Source organism: Strongyloides ratti (assembly GCF_001040885.1).
Source record: "Strongyloides ratti genome assembly S_ratti_ED321, chromosome : 2".
Lineage (NCBI taxonomy): Eukaryota > Metazoa > Nematoda > Chromadorea > Rhabditida > Strongyloididae > Strongyloides > Strongyloides ratti.
Genome location: NC_037308.1, coordinates 16404571 through 16422732, shown reverse-complemented (window position 1 = coordinate 16422732; position 18162 = coordinate 16404571). Strand labels below are relative to the sequence as shown.

Here is an 18162-nt window from a genome sequence, read left to right as displayed (position 1 = left end):
TCGAGGGAACATTGTTATGCTATTACATATTATTTAATTTATTTTTCTTAAGTAATAAATGAAGTAAATTTTGAAATTATTAAAGTGCAATAAATTTTTATAAAAATATATTTTTAATTAATATATATATAAATTAATTACAGTAAATGTTTATTTTATTAACATACAATAATAAAATAATAAACAGTTTGAAGAAATTTAATTTTTTTATAACTACGTTTGTTATAATTTTTGAACATTTTCCCTTAACACATACCCAAATAGCATGTTTAATTTTTAATGCTATTATACATTTTTAAAAACCTATTTTTAAAGCAGAAATTTTTCCTCTTTAAAACTTTTTTTGTTAACATCCCGTTTATAGATAATTTAAATATTTCAATTATTTTTTGTCATATAATATTTGAATACTCATTGCTTTACTAAACAAAAACTTTTTAATTTACATTTTTATCATATTTGTTTTAGATTTTTATTTTATTAAATTTTTTTTTTGTATTAGTAAAATACATTAAAAAAAATCTACTAAATATTAAAAAGTTGTAAAAATTTGTTTTGTCAAAATAAATTATGGATAATTGATATTGCTAAAAATTAAAATGTCCAATCACAGGTTATTTACATCAAATTTAAAATTAAATACTACTATAGTACCATCAACTGGTGGTATTATTTTAAATTCACCTACAAATATTATTTCACAGTCAAATGAAACTTTATTGAATGGAATAAAATTTTCTGATCAAAAAAATTCTACTCTTGGAAGAATTAACAAAATCCATACTTCTACAACTGGATTTACTGCATTAATATTATTAGTTTTAGGAATACTTTTTTTCCTATTTCTTTGTTTTATAATTGGAAGATGTATGGGAGAGGAGGAAAATGATAGGAGACCAAGAAAAAGAGGTCATAAAAGTAAATTTTCAATTCAACTTAAAAAAAAAAGTACAAATTATTATTTTAAAATTTTTTTAAAAACAAAAAATTTAATTATTTTTATCTTTTAGGTCCCACCTCTGATAATAATGAAATTCTCCATCAAAAACGTGTTTATGAGATTCAGGCGGAAGAAGGTTGTTATTCAGCACCACCATCAATTTATGATGTGTCAGACGACAAATTGATTGTACCATCTCCAGCACCTATTATTGTAGAAAAATCATCTTCCAGTGATGAATTTCCAACACCCGAAATTATTATTAATGGAATTGACACTACGACAGATAATACTGATAATAATGAAAAGCCAAAAAATAAAGCATTAGAAGCAATAATGAAAAGAAAAGCTACAACTTCAGACACTCCACCAGCATTAATAAATGTTTTGAAGAAAAGAGCTATGTTAAAAAAAAATGGTGATACAAACTGAAAGTCAAAATATAATTATAAATATAAACTAAATCTTTAATAATGTATGTTAGATTTCTTTGTCTTTTCAAGTAGAAATAATTTTAATAAACAATATGCTTATAAAATAAAAATACTCACATTTTATGTTACAATAATTTCAAACAAAAAATTAAAAAGAGGTATTTACTGATAAAAATAACTATATTTTAAAGAATTATTTAAAGATTAAGGCATAGGATTGGCAAATTCCTGTGAAATTGTTCTGGCCATAACAACACCAATGCCAAAAGTTATAATTCCTTTTGTTAATCCCCTAAAATAAAAAATTTTTGTTGTTATAAAAATATTATAAATCTTACCAAATTTTTGGATGTGCATAAATATATTCCAAAGATCCAAAAAATCCTCCCTTGTATTCTGGAAGTGGTTGTTGTGGAGTCATAAAGGGATGCATTGTCTTTTTTCAAAATTTACTAGAAAAAAAAATTTTAAATATTAAGTAAATTTTTAACAATTATATACATAGCATTCCAAATGTAATATTCCACTTTCTTTTTAAGAAAAAAATTAAAATAAATACAAAAAACCTTTAGACGAGACGATAGGGATGCATATTATTAAAAAAAAATTTTTTTTTTTTGTAAATCCCATTGATTGAAAAAAGATTTACTTCTATATTATATTGAATAAATGTTTTTTAATTTAATTTAAAAATATTTTATAATTATAAAAAGATATATTTAGATTAACTATTTAATGTTTTATTTCTTTACATAAAGAATGTAATAGCTCATTCTCAAGCAAATGAAAATATATCAATTTTTCTTTAAAATAATATTATTATACATTATATCTATTTATTTATTTTAAATAGCAATTAGTATAAAAAAATCTTTATACTTTTATCACTACTTTTCATTAGCTTATGGTAGATAGTTATCAGCTTTAATTTATTTGCACTTACATTGTTCATATATAAACATGCCATTTTGAATAAAAATGCATTCTTTTAAAAAATTTTAATATACTTCTATTAATTTTGTTTATTATATAATATTTATTAATTGATTATATATTTAAGGTTTTAAACTTAGGAAATATGGGTGAAAACAAAGTAATTCCCAACATTACTATCAATGAATGTGATAACAAATGTGAGGAAGAAACAGACAACTTGTTACAAAAGTCTAGAGAAATTTCTTCTGTTATTAGACAACGACAAACTTCAACCTCTAAGTTTGATGATATCATGGAATGTCAATTAAATGAAGCAATGTCAAGAAACATTTATACTAAGGGAAGACCACCATGGTTTGATGAAACTGGTAAAAAACAATCTGAAGCTTTTGTAATTGGAATTTGTGGCGGTTCTTCATCAGGAAAGACAACTGTTGCAACTAATATTGTTTCAGATATGGGTATACCGTGGGTTAATATTGTTTCTATGGATTCATTTTATAAAGTTTTAACGGCCGAGCAGAGAAAGCATGCAGCTAATGATGACTATAATTTTGATGTCCCAAATGCTTTGGAAATGGATCTTGTTGTTGAAACACTTCATAGATTAAAACAAGGGAATTCTGCTATAATTCCACAATACTGTTTTACAACACATTCTCGTATTGAAACAGCTAGTAAAATTCATTATGGTTCTGATGTCATAATTTTTGAAGGAATTTTAGCTTTTTGTGATAAGAGAATTCGTGATATGATGAATGTTAAGGTATTTGTAGATGCTGATGCTGATGTAAGATTAGCAAGACGTCTTAAACGTGATACAGAATTTCGCGGAAGAACAATTGAATCTGTTCTTACTCAATATTTGAAATTTGTTAAACCAGCTTATGAAACATATTGCGAAGAATTTAAATCTTATGCAGATATTGTTGTTAATAATAATTCTAATGATCATGCTGCATGCCAAGTTGCTACTAGTTTTATAGTTAAAAAATGTGAATCTGTTTTAATTGAAAAAGGATATAGAAGTAGTAAAGTATATAAAGCTATACCCTTCAATATTTATTTACCTGAAAATGTTTTGTCATCTTGTCTTCCACCAAATCTTATTACAAGTGAAAAACCTTATAATAAGGAAGGTGTCTATAATATTATTAAAAAATCAATGATTTCAAGAAAAGAATTTGTTGGAGTTTCACAAAAAATTATAGAAGAAATTGGAATGTCTTGTTTAGAAAAATTTAAGTCTCTTGATAAACCAAATACAGCTATTAGCTATACAGTAGCAAGTGAAATTATAGAAAATTCAACTTTTTATAATGATCCTAATATTCAAAAAGGAAGTATGTTAGTAAAAATTCAACAACAAACTAATATTCCTGAATTATTTACTTGTTCATTTCCTAGAAATATTGATAAAAGTAAATGTTTCCTTTTTGATCCAATTATTTCATCTGGCTCTGTATTGATGGCTATTCGTGTTCTCCTTGATCATCAAGTTAATGAAAAAGACATTTATATTTGTGGTATTTTAATGTCTGACAGAGCGGCTAAGTCAATAGCCTATGCTTATCCTAATATTAATATGATTGTTAAAAATGTTGAATTGAAAAGTGAAATTGATGCATTGAAACCTGGAATTTATCAATATTTTGATTAATCTATTTCTTATCATAATACATTTTCCATTTGATTAGTTAAATGAATAATTTAATGATATCTTGTTTTTTTTTATTGTCAAAAATTATTGTTCTACTTTTTTTATTTTTTAAATGATTTATTTTAAAAACTTTTTGAATTATAAAATCTAAAAACATGTTATAAATAATTTAGTTTAATTAGAAAATTAATTACTTTGACAAATAAATAACAAAACAAATATTTAGTAAAAAAAACATTTAATTTATACAATATTACTAAAATAATTGGAAATATTACATTTTATACTATTAAACTAATCTTATAATGCCATTATTTTTAAAAATATATTTTAATTCATAAAGCCTATTTTATATTATTCATTTAAAAGTAATTTTTTTTAATGTATCAATACTTTTTAAATTATAACTTCTACAAAAAAATATCATAATTATTTCTATGTAACTAGTCATTTAAAATAATATTTCTTAATTTAATTAAACTTTATTTATTGCATGAAGCAGATAGTTCCAATTATTTTAAAATATGGAACACTAAGATTCTTTAAATATATAAAAACTAAAAAAAATTTTGTTTGATGAATTATCACTTTTTCTCGTAAGATAACTTATTTGATAGCTATTAATTGTTTACTACAATATATCAAATTAATTTAATATTACCAATTAATTAAATATTAAGCTTTGTTAATAGGAAAATTTTATCTAAATAAATATTTGTCTTAAACAAAAATTATAATTATGTACTATCATATAAATAGATAAACTTTTTTATGATATTGTAATATACTTTTCTTTATTTTAACTAGAAAAATTCTTTAAAAACCAATATATTAATTAAAAATAATTAAAATTTTATTATTGATAACAATTTATATTGTCCTTGTAGTTAAAAATAATTATTTTCGTATTATTATTTTATCATTTCCCATGATTTAAAAAAAAATTATAATATATATTTTGACCTTGAGTGATATAAATAATACCTACACTACAAATATATGTATGTGCATATGTTGTCTATAGAAACTGTTCATTTTGGAAAGAGGTATTTTAGACACCGTATTAATTTTAGTGCTAGGAAGAATTGTTTGGAAATTCGTTTTTACAACAAATTTTTTTATCAAATCATTTTTTTGTTTATAAATAGTTACATAATTATTGTTTTTTTTTTGAAATAATTTTCATTATTTTATATTAATTATCATATTTTTGTAAGTTTTAGAATTTAATATGGCTCCACACGCCGGATGCGGTTCAGAATGCAAAGACTACAAATCTCCAGAAGAATTGAAAGTTTCTCCTCATGATGATACTGTTAATAACAAATACCGTGATGCCGCTACAATTACAAATGATGCACTTAAGGTATTTTTATCATACCTTTTTTTTTTTACATATTTTTTTAGACTGTAATTAAAAATGCTGTCAGTGGAGCTTCTTCCAGAGATCTTTGCAAAATGGGAGATTCTTTTATTATCGAAGCTACTTCCAAGTTATATAAAGGCAAGAATTTTTATAAAGGAATTGCAATGCCAACATGTGTATCTGTAAACAATTGTGCTTGTCATTTCTCACCATTAGAAAGTGATCCAGATGTTATATTGAAGGATGGAGATGTTGTAAAAATTGATCTTGGAACTCACTTTGATGGTTATATTGCTACTGCTGCTCATACAGTTGTTATTGGAGCTAGTGAACAAAATAAGGTAACTGGAAAAGTTGCCAATGCTCTTGTAGCTGCAAATAAATGTCTTGAAGCTGCAATGAGAATGCTTAAACCAACTGGACAATATGATTCTCAAGCAGTTAATGATACAATGATGAAAATAACTAAATATTATGATGTATCTCTTGTTGAAAATATGGTTTCTCATCAATTACAACAAGATGAGATTCATGGAAGTAAAGGAATTGTTCAAAATCCTTCTGATGAACAAAGACAACATGTAACAAAAGTTTCTTTTGAACCATATGATGTATTTGCTCTTGATATCCTTGTTTCAACTGGAAGTGGAAAATTAAAATTGAAAGATACTCGTACAACTGTTTACAAAAAGTCAACTGAACAACAATATGCTTTGAAATTGAAAAACTCCCGTGCATTTTATAGTGAAGCTAACAATAAATTTGGATCAATGCCATTCACCATTCGTGCTATGGATGATGAAGTCAAGGCTCGTGTTGGTGTTTTAGAATGTACAAATCATGGAATTATGGAACCTCATCATGTTATGTATGAGAAAGATGGAGAAGTTGTTGTTCAGTTTAAATATACCGTTTTTATTCTTCCTGGAGGAGTTTCAAAAATTGCTGGCTTGCCATTTGATTCAAATATTGTTACTTGTGAAAAAGAAATTGTTGATGAAAATATTTCTCAATTGTTAAAAACAGGACTAAAGATTAAAAAGGAAAAAACAGCTCAATGAGAAGTCTTTTTTTTTAAAAATTTTAAGTTTCTGTTCAATATATGTTGTTCAATTATAAATTAATAATATTAGTTTATAATATTGTTAAAAATTAAAATTGTTAAAAAAAAAAAAATTTTTTTATCATTAAATGAATTTTATTGTTGTTTAGAAAAAAAAATATGTACAATATTTTTAAATCATAAATTATGCAATTTAATTTTAATAAAAAGTGAAACTAATAAAAGTTTTACTGTGATTAAAAAATTTCTAAAGTAGCTTACCTAAATGGATTTAAAATTTTATTTTTAGATAATTTTTTTATCTCATTAACTGCTGATTTTGTATCACCATTTTGTACATGTATTGTTTTAATTCCTATGTTTTTAGCTCCTTGACAATTAATTTTTAAATCATCAACAAATACTGTTTCATCGGGTTTAACGTTAAGTAATGCTAATGTGTATACATAAATTTCTGGATTTGGTTTTCTCATACCAACTTTACATGATTCTACAACAACATCAAAATCAGAAATATCTTTAATAATAACTGTTTTCTTTTTATCTTTATCAATATAAAAGTTATTTGTTATCAAAGCAATTTTATATCCTTTTTTCTTTAATTTTTGAATACATTTTGAAAAATTTTCATCTTTTGAAAGTATTAAAGAGGAAGATTCTAAATCATTAGAATCTATAATGCTACTAGCAAATATTTTTAAAGGATGATTATCAGGAAATAATTTTATTAATTCTTCAACACTATAATTTCCTAATTCTAGTGCTTCCATATATTCAATTAAATTATTTGACTCTGGATTTTGAGCATCTTCAGCAACATGACTATTTGTGTATTTCATAATTACACCAGCCATGTCAAAAATAAAAGCTTTATACTTTTTTTTTAAAAACATAGTAAAAAATAGTAATATAAAATTTTATAAACTAAAATTAAAATAAAAAAATATTGAAGAGATGGTATTGATATATACATTTTTATAAATATACAACAGAAATAATTTTTTTATTAAAAGAAATATAAAAAACAGTCATTCACATTATTAAAATTGAATATATTAACACATGATTTTAATTTTTAACAAAAAGTTGTAACACACCAAATATCAAATTTTATAGTGCATAATTTTGAAGGTCTCTTACGCTAAAGTAATAAAAGTTAAACTTTTATTCAGATTAAATATTTGTTCTGTTAAAGAATAAAATTACACTAAGAATGTAGAAAATTAGTAAAAAGAGAAAAGAAATTAATATCAATAATATATTTTATCATAAAATAGATAGCCCTGTTAATTGCTCAATCTCTTTTACTGCATCTTCAGATTTATTTGTTTTTACTTGAATTGTTTTCAAACCAACATTTTTAGCTCCATTACAATTAATTTCAAGATCATCAAGAAAAACAGCCTCAGAAGGTTGTAAGTTTAGTAATGAAAGAGTATATTCAAAAATATCTCTATTAGGCTTAAACATTCCCACTCTGCATGATTCAACAATAATATCAAATAAAGTTTTATCACATGAAATTGTTGGTTTCAATTTATTTTTATCAAGAAAAAAGTTATTTGTTAATAAAACAATTTTATAACCATTTTTTCTTAATACTTTTAAAGATTTTTCAATGTTTTCATCTTTTTCTAAGATTTTTTCATAAAAATCACTTTTTTGAAAAATATTTCCATATTTTTTAATTACTTCCTTTAAACAATCATTTTCACTATTTTCTTCTAAGAATTCCTCAACACTAATTTTCCCTGTTTCAAGAAGTTCTAATTGTTTTCCAAATACAGTTGAAGGTAACTGAGCAGCACTAGCCATATCCTTATAGACATATCTCATTACGACACCACCCATATCATAAATGAAGGCCTTAATATTTTTATCAACAGTTGACATATTTAAATTTAATATACTTTGTAAAATATAACAAAAATATATAGATATTTTATCAATAAAAGTACAATGTATAAATTTCAAAATACTTTCCATTTATATACATGAACCATTTTTTGATTAGAATGTCTATGACATCAATAAATATAATTATAATCCTACTTTATAATCAAATCAGTAAAAACTCATTCTACTATATGTGTAATATGTACATTTTTCTTTCATTTTTTAAATTATCATAAATAATGCATAAAATAAAACATTTTTAACATAAAAATACACAAATATATAAAAATATTTTATATTTCAAAACAAAACTGCTATCAATTTAATTAGTTTTTACTTTCAATAATACCATCTTTAAGGTTTGCTGGTACTGCTCTATCTAAAATATAATTATAAATAAAAATTTAATATAATTGATATGATTTACCTATTTGTTTTGGGTGATCCAAATTAAGATTGTTCATTATTTCAACAAATTGTTGTAAGGATCTTGTTAATCGTGGATTAAATAATTTCTCTTCTCTTATGGTAGAATTATGTACACCATTATAATCATGTCCTGGATAAACTTTATAATGATCTGGTAATTTAAATATATGCTCTGTTATCGAGTTGTATAACTTTTCAGCACTTCCTCCTTGAAAATCAGTTCTACCACAACCTCTTATAAGTAAAGCATCACCAGTAAAACATGCCTCAAGATCATCAGACACAATTGTTGTGCATCCATTTGTATGACCTGGTGTCGATAAAAAGTAAAACTTTAATTCTCCAGTCTGAAGCGGCTTATTATAATCTATAAATAGATCAGCTTTTCCACCAGAATAAGGGCTTATCATTGATTTCATTTTCGGAAATAATTTTTTTAATTCACTTGTACCAGTAATATGGTCAGCATGAACATGAGTATTAATTCCATACAATAATTTTAAATCCATTTCTCTAATATATTTTGAATCTCTATCAACAGTCTCGAGGACGGGATCAATAATAATAGCTTCTCTTGTTTTTTCACAACCAACAATATAAGTGTATGTCGATGTCATGCTTTCATAAAACTACATATAAAAACAAGTAATATACTAATAAAAAAAATAAACATACCTGACGAAAGACAAATGGTTTCTTAACAATATTCATTATTATTATTTTTTTGAAAAACTAAAATTTATAAAATACAAAAATAATCAAAAGAATATCTTTAAATAACGAAAGTTATCTTACAACAATGAACGATTTACAACAATGATCTTTGATATAGAAACATAAAACGTAAATAATTCGCACAAAAATAACAAAATAAGAAGTTAAAGTTTATAATTTTTCCGAGAAAAAAAAATTCTAAAAATGTGCTATTTTTATGTTTTAATTGTAATTGAAATAATTTGATGACAATACAACCATATATTTTCTCTCTTATCTAAATATCTGCACGTTTTCTTTCACAATCCTCAAATAAAGTGCATATGTACGTTATTAAGTAAATAATTTTCAAAAATACATTCTATGAAACAGTGAATAAATAACCTTCTACCTAAGATTAAAAACACTAAACATTTTATTAATTTCCACCCAGCTTATGTGTTTGTTGAAAAAGTGATAAATAAAAAAACAAAGTTCAATTAGCATAAAGTTTAAAAAGACATTAAAATTATGATTACCACATCATCTCATAAACCAGCAAGGTATTTTTTTTACATGATAACATAAAGCATTAAATCAGGAAAATAAGATTTAACACAAGAATCGTATACACATTTCAAAATTACTTAAAATATATCTATTTTCCTATATATAGATGATACCTCTTCTCTACTGTTCATTTTATTCAAGCTATCTCTTAACTGGAATGTTTGTTATTTGCTTGTTCTTGAATATGTCAATAGAAAACAAAATATACTGATAAATATTAAGAAAATTATCATTTTAATATTTTTGGGAAAAAAATGCCTATCTATAGATATTCCATTCTCAATAAAAGGTAGGAATTAATTTAACTTTAAAAAAAAACAATTTCTAGTTATTTAACTAAATATGGTAATCATAATATTATTGCTCAACGGGCTATTGCTACAAGTATTTTAAAACATGCATTAAAATTAAGATATTGGATGTTTGGAGGTGCCCTGAGTGGAGGTGTTGCCACTGCCAATTGGTATGATGAATGGAAAAAAAATTTACCTGATATTCCACCTTGGTTGAAAATTGATGGATCACTTACCAAAAAATTTAATACGAAACTTGAGGCAGCTTTTGAAAATTGGAATAACTTTACATTTACTCAAACTATACCAAGTTTAAATAAAAAAATAATAGATTTTGAACATAATAAATCTAATGAAAATAAAGAGCAAAGTAAATCTAATGAAAATGGAGAACAAAATAATAGTAATAAAGATAAAGTAAATGGGGGTTTACTGGCGGCATTTGGAGGTTTTGCATTTGGAAGGAAGAAAGATGAAGAGACTGAACAGGTGTTGTCACAAGAAGAAAGGGTTAAAAAATTACAAGAGGAATTACTTAAAGTACAATCTCAATACCAAAAAGAATTAGAGAGATTGGAGAAAGAAAATACTAATTTGAAGCAAAAACTTTTATTAACTGATCAAACATCATTAAAGCACATGAAAAATATTAAACGTAGTTTGATAGATTTATATTCAGAAGTTCTTGATATACTAACTGAATATGATACTTCATACAACACTGCTGATAATCTACCACGAGTTGTTGTTGTTGGAGATCAAAGTGCTGGTAAAACCTCTGTTCTTGAAATGGTCGCACAGGCAAGAATTTTTCCACGTGGTTCAGGGGAGATGATGACACGTTCACCTGTAAAAGTAACATTATCTGAAGGACCTTACCATGTAGCACAATTTAAAGATTCTACTAGAGAATTTGATCTTACAAATGAAAAAGATTTAGAAGCTTTAAGAAATGAAATTGAGGTTAGAATGAGAAATTCAGTTGCTGATGGAAAGACTGTCTCTCAAGATGTTATCAGCCTTACAGTTAAAGGACCAAATTTAAGTAGGATTGTGTTAATTGATTTACCAGGAGTCATTTCAACAGTTACAGCTGACATGGCACGTGATACAAAAGATGATATTATAAAAATGGCAAAACAATATATGGAAAATCCAAATGCAATAATATTATGCATTCAAGATGGTTCAATTGATGCTGAAAGGAGCAATGTCACAGATCTTGTTAGTTCAATAGATCCTTACGGAAGACGTACAATTTTTGTTTTAACAAAAATTGATTTAGCTGAAGCAAGTCTTCAAAATCTCAATAGAATCAAACGTATTTTAGAAGGAACATTATTCCCAATGAAAGCATTAGGATATTTTGGTGTTGTTACTGGACGTGGAAATAAAGCCGATAGTATTGAAAATATTAAAGAATATGAGGAGCAATTTTTTGAAAAATCAAGATTACTTAAAGAAGGACTTCTTACTCCAAGTCAATTATCTACAAAAAATATGACTCTTGCTGTATCTGATAGATTCTGGAAAATGGTAAAAGATTCAATAGAAACTCAAGCTGATGCATTTAGGGCTGCACGTTTTAATCTTGAGGCAGAATGGCGTAATAATTTTCCAAGAATTAGAGAACTAAGTCGAGATGAGTTGTTTGACAAAGCACGAGGAGAAATTCTTGATGAAATTGTAAGTTTATCACTTGTCAAACCTGATACATGGGAAAAAGAAGTACAAGATAAATTATGGCATTTGATTTCTTTCAATATATTTGATCAAGTACTAATGCCGGCGCTTTCTGTTGACAATGCTGGAACTTTTAATACTCAACTTGATATAAAATTACGACATTTTGCAGAGAAAGAACTTGCTTATAAAAGTGTTACAAGTGGATATGAAACATTAGCATCTGTATTTACAAATCTAGTCCGAAATAGTAATAATCAAAAACATGAAAAAGATGGAATATTTGATAACTTGAAAGAAGCAGTTCTTGAAACATCTCTAAAAGATCATAGATGGGATAAGAAAGCTGTAGATTATTTAAAAGTTATCCAATTTCAGGCTTTAGATGATAGAGCTATTAATGATCGTGCTACATGGGAAAAAGCATGCAAATTTATGAATGAGAAGGTTTCTGAGAGACTAAATGAAGTTAGAAAACTTATTGATGAAGCTAGAGGGCCCAGTTTAATAAGTTCATGGACTCATTGGACAACACCAACTGATGAGCAAGTATTGAATGGTTGTATTCAAAATGACTTGAGAAACATTATAAATAATGATCCTGATCACAAAAGTGGTTTATCTGATGATGACATGACTGTTGTTAAAAGAGGTCTTGAAGCACGTGGATTTTTCGATTTACCAAGTGATGTAATAAGAAGGCAATGGAGATTAATTTATAAAGAACATTTCCTTTCTCAACTTTTACGTGTTTCTGCAGAATGGAAGAATTATTATCAAAATTACAAGCAAGGATTTAATGATGGAGATATTGAAACACATGTTATAATTTTCTTCCATCGTATCTCAAAAATGCTTGAGCTTTCATCGACTGCTTTACGACAACAAATAATGTCAACAGAACAAAGAAATTTAGAAAAAGAAATTAAAACACTTCTTGATGCATGGTCACAAGAAAATGAAATTAAAAAGAGATATCTAACTGGACGTCGCGTAGAATTGGCTGAAGAGCTACGACAAGTTCGTCACATTCAAGAAAAATTAGAAAACTTCATTCTTCAGTTGCGTGAAGAGAAAGCATAAGTAGATTAGGTGCTTTTTTTGTGTACGGGGTAATTCGCGAAAGCTTCTTATTAAATCAAAAAGTTTTAAAATAATAAAAATAAAGGATAAATTTCTGGTATTACTCAAATTTAGTAGTTTCATTTTTTTGTAATTTCCACGTTTTCAATATCAAATTTTTAATTATTTATTCAAATTTTTGGCTAGTTGTATTTTTAATGGATTTTTAATTTTTGTAAATAAATTTCCTTTCTAATTTTAACATGTTAATTTTTAATTTTCTAGAAACTAGTTATCCTCGACTAATTTTTTTAAAGTAATTGGTTGAAATCAATACCATGATAATGTGAATAGTTTTAACTGTGATATCAAAAGTCAAGGAAAACTAATATTTAGAAAATATTTCCCCTTTTTATATCTCTTGTATTAATATATAACTAATAACAAATGAATTTTTGAATTTAATTATAAAAAAATTTTTAGGCAAGACCTACGTTTAAACCTCTTATATCTTCAATTACTAGTTAGATATAAAAAATGATGACAAAAGAATTGGGCGCGCAAAAGCACCCAACAATGTATTTCAAGAACGATTAAATTTCAGAAAAAATTTTCAACGTAGACTATGGCTTAAAAGTTTCAAGAAGCCTAGCGCATCTAGTCTCATGCTTCTAGAAGCTCATTTACTTGAGTTATGAGTTTCAGACTTGAAACTTTTTCAAGACACATTTTTCACTATATCTTGAATTCAAGAAGGGATACAAAGATGAGACTAAGTTTAATCGACTTCTCTCAAAAATTTGATCTAGAATAGTTTGTTTAATTTTAATATTTTCAACTTTATCAATAAAGTCGGATTTTTTCAAAAAATATTCTCCATTTTCGCCTCTAACTTTGACTCATCACAACTCCTCAAGTTTTATTTCTGATATAGCCTTGATTATATTTAAAATTTATGTTTTTCTAAGGACTATCAGATGAATATAATATCATATCAAAATTCGAATAAAAGTTATTTTTTAGTACTCACGCTGAAGGTCAAGTTTGAGATACTTGGACCAATTATGAATCTTAGTAACATTTAGAGATATTTTTATAAAAACACTTTTTTCTAGACCAACTTTTTCTGAAGAATCCAATGAAACTAGTCTTAAGGTAATCTGACAAGTTTCAGCTGAGATATAAAACAGTCGTGAACAATGAATATTTAGAAAAAATTTCCGCCTTTTGCTATATCTTGCTTCAAAATTAAGATATTGACAAACCAATTTCTGGAATCAACTACTTTTTAGTTTTCATTTAGGGTCTACGTTCAAACCATTTTTATACCTCCAATAGTTATTGAGATATAAAAAATGATGACAATGAATTAGGCGCGCAAAAATACCAGACAATATATCTCAAGAACGGTTGAAATTTAGAAAATATTTTCAATGTGGACTATAGTTTAAAAGTCTTAAGAAGTCCAGCGCATCTAGTCTTATGCTTCTAGGTGCTCATATACTTGAGATATGAGTTTCAGACTTGAAACTTTTTCAAGATACATTTTGCCTCATATCTTGAGATCGAGAAGAGATACAAGGATGAGACTAGGTTTAATCGACTTCTCACAAAAATCTGATCAAGAATAGTTATTCTAATTTTAATATTTTTCATTTCATCATGGAAGTCGATTTTTTTCAAAAAATATTCCCAATTTCGCCTGTAACTTTGACTCATCACAACTCTTCAAGTTTTGTTTCTGATATAGCCTTGATTATATTTAAAATTCATGATTTTCCAAGGACTATCAGATGAGTATAGTTTCATTTCGAAATTCGAAAAAAAGTTGTTTTTTTAGTACTTATGCTGAAGGTCAAGTTGGAAATATTTGGACCAACTATGAATCTCAGTTACAATCAAATATATTTTTACACAAACAAGTTATTCTACACCAATTTTTAAAAAATAATCGAATGAAACTAATCTTATAGTAATCTGACAATTTTCAGGTAAGATATTGAAAAGTCAGGGACAATGAATATTTAGAAAAAATTTCCGCCTTTTGTTGTATCTTGCTTCAAAATACAGGTATTAACAAACGAATTTCTGGAATCAACTACTTTTCAGTTTTCATTTAGGGTCTACGTTCAAAAAATTTTTATATCTCCAACAGTTGCTAAGATATAAAAAATGATGACAAAGGAATTGGGCGCGCAAAAATACCCAACAATGTATCTCAAGAACGATTGAAATTTAGAAAATATTTTCAACGTAGACTATAGCTCAAATGTTTCAAGAAGTCCAGCGCATCTAGTTTCATGTTTCTAGGAGCTCATTTACTTGAGTTACAAGATTCATACTTGAAACTTTTTCAAGATGCATTTTTCATCATATCTTGAGATCGAGAAGAGGTACAAAGATGAGACTGCGTTTAATCGACTTCTCTCAAAAATTTGATCTAGAATAGTTTGTTTAATTTTAATATTTTCAACTTTATCAATGAAGTCGGATTTTTTCAAAAAATATTCCCCATGTTCGCCTCTAACTTTGACTCATCACAACTTCTCAAGTTTTACTTCTGATATAGTCTTGATTATATTTAAAATTCATGATTTTTCAAGGGCTATCAGATGAATATAATATCATATCAAAATTCGAAAAAAAATTACTTTTATTACTCACGCTGAAAGTCAAGTTTGAGATATTTAGACCAGTTGCAAATCTTGACAAATTTTAGTGATATTTTTGCAGAAAAATGTTATTTTGGATTGAAGTTTTATAAAGAATCTGATAAAACTAGTCTTATGACAATGTAATAAGTTTCAGCAAAGATATGAAGTCAGAAATAATGGATGTTTTAAAAAATTTCCGTCTATTTTTATATCTTGTTTCAAACTAGAGATATTTGAAAACAAAATTTTCAAAGCAATTATTAATTGTTTTTTTACGAAGGATCTACGTCAAAAATTTTTTTTTCTATATATTTCCGCTGTTATTGAGATATAAAACATTATGACAATTGTTAAAGTGCACAAAAATTTCAGAGATTTTATCTTAATAACAGTTTGGAATTTTAAATATATTTTAAATATGTATTATAGCTTAATAGTTTTAAGAAGCTTTACATATTTAGTTCCATTGCTCTAGATTCATATTTACTTAAGTTATAAGTTTTTTACTTGAAACATTTCTAAAATACTTTTATGTTTTACTTGGAAATAAAAAAATTTTTTGAAAACAAAACTAAATTTAATAACTTTTTCAAAAAAAAAATATTATTTAGAATAATTATTTTAATTTTATTGGTTCCAATTGCATCATAGAAGTTAAGTTTTTTTTTAAATATTTTTCATATTCAAAAAATAATTATCAGGTACACCTGATTTTTACAAAAATTTCAAAAATTTTTCAGCTATAATTGATTTATTCCTAGATTAAAATTTTTTTGATAATGTTAGGTACAGTTGATATTTATTTTTTTAATGTAGGTAAATATTACTCAAACAATAAATAAATGATATTATTTAAAAATATCTTTAATTTTAGGATATAAGTCAGGACTATTTTCAATTTCCTGTTTCATGCAAATTAACATATCAGGATAAATCTTTGAAATTGGAGGTCTTCTTTTTGGTTCATACTGAACCATTCTTAAGATAATCTCTTTTTCAACTGGATACTCTTCTAACCAATGTTTTGGCATTTTTATTTGCCTAATAATAAAAAGACGAAAGTCAAAAATACTAAAACTATTTCTCAGATCTCGTAAAACTTCATAAAATACTATACCCATAGAAAAAATGTCACTTTTTTCGTTATATCTTGTTGACATATCAACTTCTGGAGCGCAATATAATGGTGTACCATTTCCCATTGTATGCATCATTGATAATCTTCCAAATCTTTCATGTACTGTAGATAAACCAAAATCTGTTATTTTGACTTTCCATAATTCTTTATATTGATATCCAAGAATATTTGCTGGTTTAATATCTCTATGTATTATTTTTTTACTATGAATATAAGCTAATCCAGCTGCTAACTGAAATAAAATAAAACTTTTACCAATTTTGTTAAAAGGACTTTCTAAAAATTTGGGATCTTTTAATAAATTATCTAATGAAAAATCCATTAATTCCATTTGAATATATAAATAACTTTTTGGGTATCTTTCTTTATTAAAAAAAAAAATATATATATTAATGATAAAAATAAAAAACTTACTTTCTATCCAATCATCATAATATTTTATAACACAAGGATGATTTAACATTTTTAAATTATTAACTTCTCTTTCTAAATTTTGTCCATGCTCATATATTTGTTGTTTAATAGCATAATATTTAAAATTTTTTCTACTTCTTGCTCTCCATACTGTTCCAAAACTACCATTACCTATTTCTTTTTGATTATCAAAATCTAGGATAAATGATCTTAATGATAGAATATGATTATTCTCCATTATTATAATCCTGTTAATAAATATGTCACGCAGCAAAAATATATTGAATATCAAAATACTGTTTAAAGAAATGTGATTTGTAAAGAAAACTATAATAAAATGTTTATTAGTACATTATAAATTTTGATTTCTTATCAATAAATATATATCAATATCATTCAAATGTTTAAAAATAAAACATGCACTTCTTAATCTACGATTTGAGAATTGATGAATAATCTTTCTTTTTTTTTAACCGTTAATATAAAAATTATGTCTATGAATAGAAAAAGATCAATTAAATGTATTGAAAAAAGATGATTCATAAATAAATTTGATAAATGTAAATAAATAAATTCATTGTGATGTGTTATTGAAACTGTAACATATTATCTGACTTTTTTTTACCATTATTGTTTGGCGTATCATATTATGAATCTATTAAATTGATTAATAGCTGTTGATTTAAAAACACTTACTAAAAGTTAATTAATGATTTTTGAACAATATATATTATTATAACTATCATTAATGTTTTATAATTTTTTGATCTATTAAATTTTTTATTAAAATGTTAAAGAATATCTTTTATAGATTATCCCTCATCTACAATAATAAATTAAATTTATCTTAATTTTTAATCTATTAAAGAGATAATATAATGCTTTAAAATTTTTTTTTGTTTGTGTACATTTTATTAATATAATATAAAAA

The 18162-nt window shown here is 25.1% G+C and overlaps 9 protein-coding genes across 9 annotated transcripts; 4 read left to right on the top strand and 5 right to left on the bottom strand.

Moving 5' to 3' along the window:
* Positions 1–599: 599 nt before the first annotated feature.
* Positions 600–1372, top strand: SRAE_2000519500 (Hypothetical protein; the record flags this gene model as incomplete). The annotated part of the gene is made up of 2 exons (XM_024644178.1): positions 600–948; positions 1011–1372. The coding sequence occupies 2 exons, from the start codon at positions 600–602 to the stop codon at positions 1370–1372; spliced, it is 711 nt and encodes a 236-aa protein (XP_024509764.1).
* Positions 1373–1578: 206 nt separating this feature from the next.
* On the bottom strand, positions 1579–1731 carry SRAE_2000519450 (Hypothetical protein; the record flags this gene model as incomplete). The annotated part of the gene is made up of 1 exon (XM_024644177.1): positions 1579–1731. One exon carries the CDS (start codon positions 1729–1731, stop codon positions 1579–1581), a length of 153 nt encoding a protein of 50 aa, XP_024509763.1.
* Positions 1732–2452: 721 nt separating this feature from the next.
* Positions 2453–3970, top strand: SRAE_2000519400 (Uridine kinase; the record flags this gene model as incomplete). Its single annotated transcript, XM_024644176.1, has 1 exon — positions 2453–3970. The coding sequence occupies one exon, from the start codon at positions 2453–2455 to the stop codon at positions 3968–3970; it is 1518 nt and encodes a 505-aa protein (XP_024509762.1).
* A 1231-nt stretch (positions 3971–5201) lies between these two features.
* Positions 5202–6397, top strand: SRAE_2000519300 (Proliferation-associated protein 2G4; the record flags this gene model as incomplete). The annotated part of the gene is made up of 2 exons (XM_024644175.1): positions 5202–5336; positions 5378–6397. 2 exons carry the CDS (start codon positions 5202–5204, stop codon positions 6395–6397), a joined length of 1155 nt encoding a protein of 384 aa, XP_024509761.1.
* Positions 6398–6598: 201 nt separating this feature from the next.
* Positions 6599–7253, bottom strand: SRAE_2000519200 (Bifunctional epoxide hydrolase 2; the record flags this gene model as incomplete). Its single annotated transcript, XM_024644173.1, has 2 exons — positions 6599–6614; positions 6661–7253. 2 exons carry the CDS (start codon positions 7251–7253, stop codon positions 6599–6601), a joined length of 609 nt encoding a protein of 202 aa, XP_024509760.1.
* A 412-nt stretch (positions 7254–7665) lies between these two features.
* Positions 7666–8292, bottom strand: SRAE_2000519100 (Bifunctional epoxide hydrolase 2; the record flags this gene model as incomplete). Its single annotated transcript, XM_024644172.1, has 1 exon — positions 7666–8292. One exon carries the CDS (start codon positions 8290–8292, stop codon positions 7666–7668), a length of 627 nt encoding a protein of 208 aa, XP_024509759.1.
* Positions 8293–8621: 329 nt separating this feature from the next.
* SRAE_2000519000 (Persulfide dioxygenase ETHE1, mitochondrial) lies at positions 8622–9435 on the bottom strand (the record flags this gene model as incomplete). The annotated part of the gene is made up of 3 exons (XM_024644171.1): positions 8622–8674; positions 8723–9353; positions 9400–9435. 3 exons carry the CDS (start codon positions 9433–9435, stop codon positions 8622–8624), a joined length of 720 nt encoding a protein of 239 aa, XP_024509758.1.
* Positions 9436–10241: 806 nt separating this feature from the next.
* Positions 10242–13046, top strand: SRAE_2000518900 (Dynamin-like 120 kDa protein, mitochondrial; the record flags this gene model as incomplete). Its single annotated transcript, XM_024644170.1, has 2 exons — positions 10242–10276; positions 10316–13046. 2 exons carry the CDS (start codon positions 10242–10244, stop codon positions 13044–13046), a joined length of 2766 nt encoding a protein of 921 aa, XP_024509757.1.
* Positions 13047–16527: 3481 nt separating this feature from the next.
* Positions 16528–17469, bottom strand: SRAE_2000518800 (Interferon-induced, double-stranded RNA-activated protein kinase; the record flags this gene model as incomplete). Its single annotated transcript, XM_024644169.1, has 2 exons — positions 16528–17180; positions 17232–17469. 2 exons carry the CDS (start codon positions 17467–17469, stop codon positions 16528–16530), a joined length of 891 nt encoding a protein of 296 aa, XP_024509756.1.
* Positions 17470–18162: the final 693 nt, after the last annotated feature.